We start from the raw sequence: 10,000 nt of genomic DNA, 5'->3' as shown, positions 1-10,000 counted from the left end.
TTTCACTGCCAAACTCGCATTTATGCAGCAGCTAGGTAGAGGACCCATGTCACTGAAGGGTGACCAGATCATGGGTCTGTTATCCATGAACCTACTGCTCTTTATGTTCGGTGGTAGGACAGGCCATATTTTCTGCACTGCACTGTACTGTACTGTACTGTACTGCACTGTACTGCATTGCACTGCATTGCACTGTACTGTACTGCACTGCACTGTACTGTACTACACTGTACTGTACTGTACTGCACTGTACTGTACTGTACTGCACTGTACTGTACTGCACTATAATGTACAATTACAGGTGATAGTCGCATCAAGACGTGCCAACACCTGAAGATGGCACTGTACTGCACTATAATGTACTGCACTATACTGTACTGCACTATAATGTACAATTACAGGTGATAGTCGCATCAAGACGTGCCAACACCTGAAGATGGCACTGTACTGCACTATACTGTACAATTACAGGTGATAGTCGCATCAAGACGTGCCAACACCTGAAGATGGCCCGGAACTCACTACACTGCACTGTACTGCATTGTACTGTATTGTACTGCACTATAATGTACAATTACAGGTGATAGTCGCATCAAGACGTGCCAACACCTGAAGATGGCACTGTACTGTACTGCACTATACTGTACAATTACAGGTGATCAGTCGCATCAAGACGTGCCAACACCTGAAGATGGCCCGGAACTCACTGACGTCCCTGCCTGAGGACCTGCATCACCTGAAGAACCTCATCACTCTGGATGTCTCCGGGAACTTCCTCAAGGTACACCACTTCCGGTGTGTGTGTGTGTGTGTGTGTGTGTGTGTGTGTGTGTGTGTGTGTGTGTGTGTGTGTGTGTGTGTGCTAATGAATGTGTGTTTGAGTATGTGTGTACATGCATGTGTGTGTGTAGTAGTAGTAGTCTTCTGTTTAATGTCTTTCCACTTTCAGTGATATTAGAATGGATAATGTGAGTGTGTGTGCGTGTGTGTGTGCGTGTGTGTGTGCGTGCGTGTGTGTGTGTGTGTGTGCGTGCGTGTGACAGGTGCTGCCAGAGTCGGTCAGCCGCATCCCCACCCTGAAGCACCTGTTGGTCCGAGAGAACAAAATCTCCCTCATCCCCGAGACGCTGGGGGAGCACCAGCTGCTAACCACTCTGGACTTTGGCCACAACAGGGTCACCGGCCTGCCGCAAGAACTGAGTCGTCTGAGGACTGTGGAGGTCGGTGTGTGTTGGGGGTTTGGGTCTGTGGTCTGTGTGCAGGGAAGTGTGTGTGTGTGTGGGGGGGGGTTTCTTCTTATTATTAGTTTTTATTATTTTATTTGTTTGTTTATTACTTATATCCGCATCTTTAAAAAAAATTTACATGGCATCTTCTCATATTCTCGGATGTTTGAATGCATAAAATCACACCTTTCATTTGACATTGACGTGAGTTCCAAACAACTTCTTCCTGTTCTTCTCCTCCTCTGCTTCCTTCTTCTCCTTGTTGTTGTTGTTGTTGTTGTTGTTGTTGTTGTTCTTGTTGTTGTTGTTGTTGTTCTTCTTCTTCTTCTTCTTCTTCTTCTTCTTCTTTTTTCTGTTACAGGACCAACATCGACTTGCCGATGACTCTGTCATGGTTGATGTATGCAGCGTATTTTATCGTGTCTCCATAACCCACCGATCACTGCTTTGGATTACAGGATCTTTAACGTGTGTATTTGATCTTCTGCGTGCGTATACACACGAAGGGTGTTCAGGCACTAGCAGGTCTGCATATATGTTGACCTGGGACATCGGGAAAGCCTCCAGCCTTTTCCCACCAGGCGCCGTGACCGCTATTCGAACCAGGGACCCTCAGATTGAAAGTCCAACGCTTTAACCACTCGGCTATTTCGCCATGTTTCTGTGGTTTTGGTCTGTAGTGTGTGTGAAGGGGGTGTTTGGTTATGGTGTGCAGGTGTTACGGCTGATTGATTGATCCACTGATTGCAGGTGTTACGGCTGATTGATTGATCCACTGATTGCAGGTGTTACGGCTGATTGATTGATCCACTGATTGCAGGTGTTACGGCTGATTGATTGATCCAATGATTGCAGGTGTTACGGCTGATTGATTGATCCATTGATTGCAGGTGTTACGGCTGATTGATTGATCCATTGATTGCAGGTGTTACGGCTGATTGATTGATCCACTGATTGCAGGTGTTACGGCTGATTGATTGATCCATTGATTGCAGGTGTTACGGCTGATTGATTGATCCACTGATTGCAGGTGTTACGGCTGATTGATTGATCCACTGATTGCAGGTGTTACGGCTGATTGATTGATCCACTGATTGCAGGTGTTACGGCTGATTGATTGATCCATTGATTGCAGGTGTTACGGCTGATTGATTGATCCATTGATTGCAGGTGTTACGGCTGATTGATTGATCCACTGATTGCAGGTGTTACGGCTGATTGATTGATCCATTGATTGCAGGTGTTACGCCTGATTGATTGATCCATTGATTGCAGGTGTTACGGCTGATTGATTGATCCACTGATTGCAGGTGTTACGGCTGATTGATTGATCCACTGATTGCAGGTGTTACGGCTGATTGATTGATCCATTGATTGCAGGTGTTACGCCTGGGCCACAACCTGATCACTACCCTGCCCAAGGACCTGGGCGATGTGCTGAAGCAGCTGTACGAACTGGTGAGTATGACGTCAGCCCTGTCCCACCGTGACCATCACAACGACATATGTATGACGTCAGCCCTGTCCCACCGTGACCATCACAACGACATATGTATGACGTCAGCCCTGTCCCACCGTGACCATCACAACGACATATGTATGACGTCAGCCCTGTCCCACTATAACCATCACAACGACATATGTATGACGTCAGCCCTGTCCCACCGTGACCATCACAACGACATATGTATGACGTCAGCCCTGTCCCACTATAACCATCACAACGACATATGTATGACGTCAGTCCTGTCCCACTATAACCATCACAACGATATATGTATGACGTCAGTCCTGTCCCACTATGACCATCACAACGACATATGTATGACGTCAGTCCTGTCTCACTACAACCATCACAACGACATATGTATGACGTCAGCCCTGTCCCACTATGACCATCACAACGACATATGTATGACGTCAGTCCTGTCTCACTACGACCATCACAACGACATATGTATGACGTCAGCCCTGTCCCACTATGACCATCACAACGACAGATGTATAACGTCAGTCCTGTCTCACTATGACCATCACAACGACATATGTATGACGTCAGTCCTGTCTCACTACAACCATCACAACGACATATGTATGACGTCAGTCCTGTCTCACTACAACCATCACAACGACATATGTATGATAGTCTATATGTGACGAAATAAAAATTGGGGAAACAGGGGGTATTGTGCAAGCCTGTGCTAGAATTTGATTACAGCGGAGAATGTCTTGCCCAAGTTACACCCCCACTACCTCGGCCAAGAATGTTTTTGGACAGTTGGTGCTGGGATGGTCCCCAAAGCCAGCTAGCTCCCAAGACTGTAGCACTGAGAGCAAGTGCAATTTTGCCTTCTAGTTTGAGAGTCTTAGTCCTTCGCGAAAGACTTAGCTGTGAATGATTTCCCATTGTAATTGAGAAACCATTGACATCCCTCCAAAACTAACAGTCTGTAAATTACTCTCCACTGCAGTGGAGAAAGTCCTTCACAAAATGTCAAATCTTGAATGACTTCCCCTTGCAGTTGAAAAACGACTGATAATCCTTCACAAAATACAAAGTTTTGAATGACTTCCCCTTGCAGTGGAGATAGTCCACAGAATCTCAAACGATGAATGACCTCCCCTTGAAATGGAGACAGTCTTCGCAAAATACCAAACTACTTCCGCTTGCAGTGGAGAAAGTCTACGATATACCAGGCTATTAATGACTTCTCCTTATAATGGAGATAGTCTTTGCAAAATGTCGAACTGTGATTAACTTCCCCATGCAGTGGAGGTTGTCCTTCACAAAATACCCAGCTGTGAATGACCTCCCCTTGCAGTTAGATGGTCCACAGAATGTCAAACGGTGAATGACTTCCCATTGCAGTGGAAAAACCACCGATAATCCATCCCAAAATAGCGAGCTGTGAATGACGTCCCATTGCAGTGGAAAAACCACCGATAATCCATCCCAAAATAGCGAGCTGTGAATGACTTCCCATTGCATTGGCCATTGGAAAAACCACCGATAATCCATCCCAAAATAGCGAGCTGTGAATGACGTCCCATTGCAGTGGAAAAACCACCGATAATCCATCCCAAAATAGCGAGCTGTGAATGACGTCCCATTGCAGTGGAAAAACCACCGATAATCCATCCCAAAATAGCGAGTTGTGAATGACGTCCCATTGCGGTGGAAAAACCACCGATAATCCATCCCAAAATAGCGAGTTGTGAATGACGTCCCATTGCGGTGGAAAAACCACCGATAATCCATCCCAAAATAGCGAGTTGTGAATGACGTCCCATTGCGGTGGAAAAACCACCGATAATCCATCCCAAAATAGCGAGCTGTGAATGACGTCCCATTGCAGTGGAAAAACCACCGATAATCCATCCCAAAATAGCGAGCTGTGAATGACGTCCCATTGCGGTGGAAAAACCACCGATAATCCATCCCAAAATAGCGAGCTGTGAATGACTTCCCATTGCGGTGGAAAAACCACCGATAATCCATCCCAAAATAGCGAGCTGTGAATGACGTCCCATTGCAGTGGAAAAACCACCGATAATCCATCCCAAAATAGCGAGCTGTGAATGACTTCCCATTGCATTGGAGATAGTCCTCCACAAAAGATCGAGCTGTGACTGACTTCCCCTTTCATTGGAGCTGTGAATGGCCTCCCCTTGCAGGACATGTCTGGCAACTCCCTGACGGACATGGTGTTGCCCAAGTCCCTGACGTCAGTGTCCCTGGCGGAGAACCCGCTCTTCCTGCCCTCCCAGGACGCCAAGTCCGTGCTGACCCTCATCGGGGAGAGGGACCACGCCAACAAGATGACCTTCCTCGACATCGCCAGTGTTCGCCTCGATGCGGTAAGTGTGTGTGTGTGTGGGGGTGGGGGGGGGGGGGGGGCTGGAGGAGGGGGGATGGGGGGGGGGAGAGGGAGCACGCCAACAAGATGACCCTCCTCGACATTGCCAGTGTCCGCCTCGATGCGGTAAGTGTGTGTGGGGGGGTGGGGGGGCTGGAGGAGGGGGGATGGGGGGGGGGGAGAGGGAGCACGCCAACAAGATGACCTTCCTCGACATCGGCAGTGTCCGCCTCGATGCGGTAAGTGTGGAGGGGGGGGGGGGCTGGAGGAGAGGGGATGGGGGGGGAGAGAGAGGGAGCACGCCAACAAGATGACTTCCTGGACATCGCCAGGGTGCAGGGGGAGGGTGGGGTGGGGGGCTGGTGGGTTGGTGTGTGTGTGGCTGTGTGTGTCTGTGTGGCTGTGTGTGTCTGTGTCCTTGTCAGTTTGTGTGTGTGCGCGTACGTGTTTACATGTGTGTGTGTGTGTGTGTGTGTGTGTGTGTGTGTGTGTACGTGTCCGTGTGTGTGCCAGGTGCCCGGCGCGGTGTGCCAGCTGAAGCTGCTGAAGACCCTGCGGATGGCCCACAACCAGCTGAAGAAGCTCCCTGACGAGCTCTTCAAGCTGAGGATGCTGGAGGAGTTGGACGTGTCGGACAACGAGCTGACGGAGCTGCCTGACGCCATCCGTAACTGCTGCTGCCTCAGGGTGCTCAACGCCTCCTCCAACGCCATCATGGGATTCAGGTCAGTCGGCTTCCGCGTTCAGGGTTCAGTGTGTTGATTCCTTCAGTACAGGTCCCGTTTATCAAGGAGGCTTTCAGGGTTCAGTACAGGTCCCGTTTATCAAGGAGGCTTTCAGGGTTCAGTACAGGTTCCGTTTATCAAGGAGGCTTTCAGGGTTCAGTACAGGTTCCGTTTATCAAGGAGGCTTTCAGGGTTCAGTACAGGTTCCGTTTATCAAGGAGGTTTTCAGGGTTCAGTGTGTTGCTTCCTTCAGTACAGGTTCCGTTTATCAATAAGGCTTTCAGGGTTCATTATAGGTTCCGTTTATCAAGGAGGTTTTCAGGGTTCAGTGTGTTGATTCCTTCATTACAGGTTCCGTTTATCAAGGAGGCTTTCAGGGTCCATTACAGGTTCCGTTTATCAAGGAGGTTTTCAGGGTTCAGTACAGGTTCCGTTTATCAAGGAGGTTTTCAGGGTTCAGTGCAGGTTCCGTTTATCAAGGAGGCTTTCAGGGTTCAGTGTGTTGATTCCTTCAGTGCAGGTTCTGTTTATCAAGGAGGCTTTCAGGGTTCAGTACAGGTTCCGTTTATCAAGGAGGCTTTCAGGGTTCAGTACAGGTTCCGTTTATCAAGGAGGTTTTCAGGGTTCAGTGTGTTGCTTCCTTCAGTACAGGTTCCGTTTATCAAGGACTGGTCCATCGGCGCTTCACCACCTCTGCTCAAAAAACAACCAAACAACAAGACTGTAGGAAATATTATACAGCTTTAAAAAGGTGCGGAGTGGGTTTGAAACCCGTATATCCAACTCTGAAGCAAAAAGACTTTCCACAGAGCCAAAATGCCTCTTGTGGTTAACTGATAACTCCATTCGAGGTGATAACACCGTTTATAACATTACAATGTTTTTTTTTTCTTTTCAACATAATAACATTACAATTTATTTATTTCTAACATTTACTGTTAAAAGCGTTAACAGTGCTATACCATTATCTTGTAATAACATTTCAATTTCTTTCTGTCCAACATAATAACATTACAATTTCTTTCTGTCCAACATTTGGCTGTTAAAAGCGTTAACAGTGCTATACCATTATCTTGTAATAACATTTCAATTTCTTTCTGTCCAACATAATAACATTACAATTTCTTTCTGTCCAACATTCGGCTCTCTCTCTCTCCAGCTGGAACTCTTTTCTGCAGCTTCTGCCATTGTCTTGAGAGCCCGTGTCCGAAATCGACAGCTGTTTCATGAGGCTGTAGGCAGACACACTTACAAACCCTCTTACACCAATCTCTATGGCGAGGACTTTGGCTTGGAAGCCAGATTCTCTCAGGCTGTGGCTACACTAGCATACTTCGTGTGTGTGTGTGTGTGTGTGTGTGTGTGTGTGTGTGTGTGTGTGTGTGTGTGTGTGTGTGTGTGCAGTGAGGGTTTGACTCTGGCCGCCAACCTGGTAGACTTGAACCTGAGCTACAACAGCATCGCGGAGCTGCCTGAGAACTTCGGGGAGCTGGTCAGGCTGCTGACCCTGAACCTGTCCAACAACGAGCTGATAAAGCTGCCCGAGGACCGCATTGACGTGCTGGCCTCACTCCTCGTGCTGGACGTCTCCCACAACCACATCAACGCCGTCCCCACAGACATGCCCTACCTCTACAGGGTCCGGGTGAGGCAATAGGGGAGGGGGGGGGGCGGGGCTGATGGTTGGTATGTTGCGGTGGGGGATGGGGGTGGGGGTGGGGGTGAGGCAATACAGGGCGTGGCTGATGGTTGGTGTGTTGCTGTGGGGGGTGGGGGTGGGGGTGAGGCAATACAGGGCGTGGCTGATGGTTGGTGTGTTGCTGTGGGGGGTGGGGGTGGGGGTGAGGCAATACAGGGCGTGGCTGATGGTTGGTGTGTTGCTGTGGGGGGTGGGGGTGGGGGTGGGGGTGAGGCAATACAGGGCGTGGCTGATGGTTGGTGTGTTGCTGTGGGGGGTGGGGGTGGGGGTGGGGGTGAGGCAATACAGGGCGTGGCTGATGGTTGGTGTGTTGCTGTGGGGGGTGGGGGTGGGGGTGAGGCAATACAGGGCGTGGCTGATGGTTGGTGTGTTGCTGTGGGGGGTGGGGTGGGGGTGGGGGTGAGGCAATACAGGGCGTGGCTGATGGTTGGTGTGTTGCTGTGGGGGGTGGGGGTGGGGGTGAGGCAATACAGGGCGTGGCTGATGGTTGGTGTGTTGCTGTGGGGGGTGGGGTGGGGGTGGGGGTGAGGCAGTACAGGGCGTGGCTGATGGTTGGTGTGTTGCTGTGGGGGATGGGGGTGGGGGTGGGGGTGAGGCAATACAGGGCGTGGCTGATGGTTGGTGTGTTGCTGTGGGGGGTGGGGTGGGGGGTCGGGTTGTGGTGTGGTGTTGTTATGTTGTGAGGGGTGTTGTGGTAGGTTGTGGTGTGGCGTTGTGTTGTGTGGGGCGTTATGTCAATGGTTGTGTGGAGTGTGGTGTGGTGTGGTGTTGGGTGGTGTGGTGTGGTGTGGTGTTGGGTGGTGTGGTGTGGTGTGGTGTGGTGTGGTGTGGTGTTGGGTGGTGTGGTGTGGTGTGGTGTGGTGTGGTGTTGGGTGGTGTGGTGTGGTGTGGTGTTGGGTGGTGTGGTGTGGTGTGGTGTTGGGTGGTGTGGTGTGGTGTGGTGTGGTGTGGTGTGGTGTGGTGTGGTGTTGGGTGGTGTGGTGTGGTGTGGTGTTGGGTGGTGTGGTGTGGTGTGGTGTTGGGTGGTGTGGTGTGGTGTGGTGTGGTGTGGTGTGGTGTGGTGTGGTGTGGTGTGGTGTTGGGTGGTGTGGTGTGGTGTGGTGTGGTGTGGTGTGGTGTGGTGTTGGGTGGTGTGGTGTGGTGTGGTGTGGTGTGGTGTGGGGTGGTGTGGTGTGGTGTGGTGTGGTGTGGTGTGGTGTGGTGTGGTGTGGTGTGGGGTGGGGTGGTGTGGTGTGGTGTGGTGTGGTGTGGTGTGGTGTTGGGTGGTGTGGTGTGGTGTGGTGTGGTGTGGTGTTGGGTGGTGTGGTGTGGTGTGGTGTGGTGTGGTGTTGGGTGGTGTGGGGCGTTGTGTTGGGTTGGGTCAGGATGTGGTGGGTTGTTGTGGAGTGTGGTGTGAAGTGTGGTGTGGTGTAGTGGGGTATGGTGTTATGTGGTGTGGTGTTGTGGTGTGTTGGGCTGGGTCAGGATGTGGTGGGTTGTTGTGGAGTGTGGTGTGAAGTGTGGTGTGGTGTAGTGGGGTATGGTGTTATGTGGTGTGGTGTTGTGGTGTGTTGGGCTGGGTCAGGATGTGGTGGGTTGTTGTGGAGTGTGGTGTGAAGTGTGGTGTGGTGTAGTGGGGTATGGTGTTATGTGGTGTGGTGTTGTGGTGTGTTGGGCTGGGTCAGGATGTGGTGTGGTATGGGGTGTTGGGTTGGGTGGGGCTGTGTTGTGGTGGGTTGTGGGGTGTTGTGTTGTTGTTGGGTTGTGTTTTGGTGTGGTGTTGTGTGTCGGGTTGTGGTGTTTTGTGGTGTGGTGTGTTGTGGTGTCATGTGATGTGTTGTAATGTGGTGTGGTGTGGTGTGGTGTGGTGGTGTCATGTGATGTGTTGTAATGTAGTGTGGTGTGGTGTGGTGTGATGTTGTGTTGTGGTGTCATGTGATGTGTTGTGGTGTGGTGTGGTGTGGAGTGTTAAGGTGTGGTGCAGTGAGTTGACAGCTGAAGACATGCTATCTACTGACAGGTGTTGACATCTGCAGACATGCTGTACACTGAGAGGTGTTGACAGGTGTTGACAACTGCAAACATGTTATATACTGAGAGGTGTTGACAGCTGAAAACATGCTATACACTGACAAGTGTTGACAGACATGTTGCTGTGGAACAGGTGATGACAGGTGTTGACAGACATGTTGTTGAGGAACAGGTGATGACAGGTGTTGACAGACATGTTGCTGTGGAACAGGTGTTGACAGACATGTTGCTGTGGAACAGGTGCTGACAGGTGTTGACAGACATGTTGTTGAGGAACAGGTGATGACAGGTGTTGACAGACATGTTGCTGTGGAACAGGTGTTGACAGACATGTTGCTGTGAAACAGGTGCTGACAGGTGATGACAGACATGTTATTGAGGAACAGGTGCTGACAGGTGTTGACAGACATGTTGCTGTGGAACAGGTGATGACAGGTGTTGACAGACATGTTGCTGTGGAACAGGTGTTGACAGACATGTTGC

At 50.4% G+C, this 10,000-nt stretch overlaps 1 protein-coding gene across 1 annotated transcript in view; it reads left to right on the top strand.

The window, feature by feature from the left end:
* LOC143291057 (uncharacterized) overlaps window positions 1-10,000 on the top strand; it is a 51,949-nt gene that overhangs the window by 38,042 nt on the left and 3,907 nt on the right. The window contains exons 8-13 of the mRNA XM_076600642.1: window positions 656-781; window positions 1,044-1,220; window positions 2,607-2,684; window positions 4,902-5,084; window positions 5,597-5,808; window positions 7,213-7,453. Coding sequence (XP_076456757.1) covers window positions 656-781; window positions 1,044-1,220; window positions 2,607-2,684; window positions 4,902-5,084; window positions 5,597-5,808; window positions 7,213-7,453 — 1,017 coding nt within the window. The remainder of the gene's footprint in view (window positions 1-655; window positions 782-1,043; window positions 1,221-2,606; window positions 2,685-4,901; window positions 5,085-5,596; window positions 5,809-7,212; window positions 7,454-10,000) is intronic.

Source organism: Babylonia areolata, chromosome 16 (assembly GCF_041734735.1).
Source record: "Babylonia areolata isolate BAREFJ2019XMU chromosome 16, ASM4173473v1, whole genome shotgun sequence".
In the NCBI taxonomy this organism is placed as follows: Eukaryota; Metazoa; Mollusca; class Gastropoda; order Neogastropoda; family Buccinidae; genus Babylonia; species Babylonia areolata.
The sequence above is the reverse complement of the archived record's forward strand: the minus strand, read 5'-3'. Positions and strand labels throughout refer to the sequence as shown.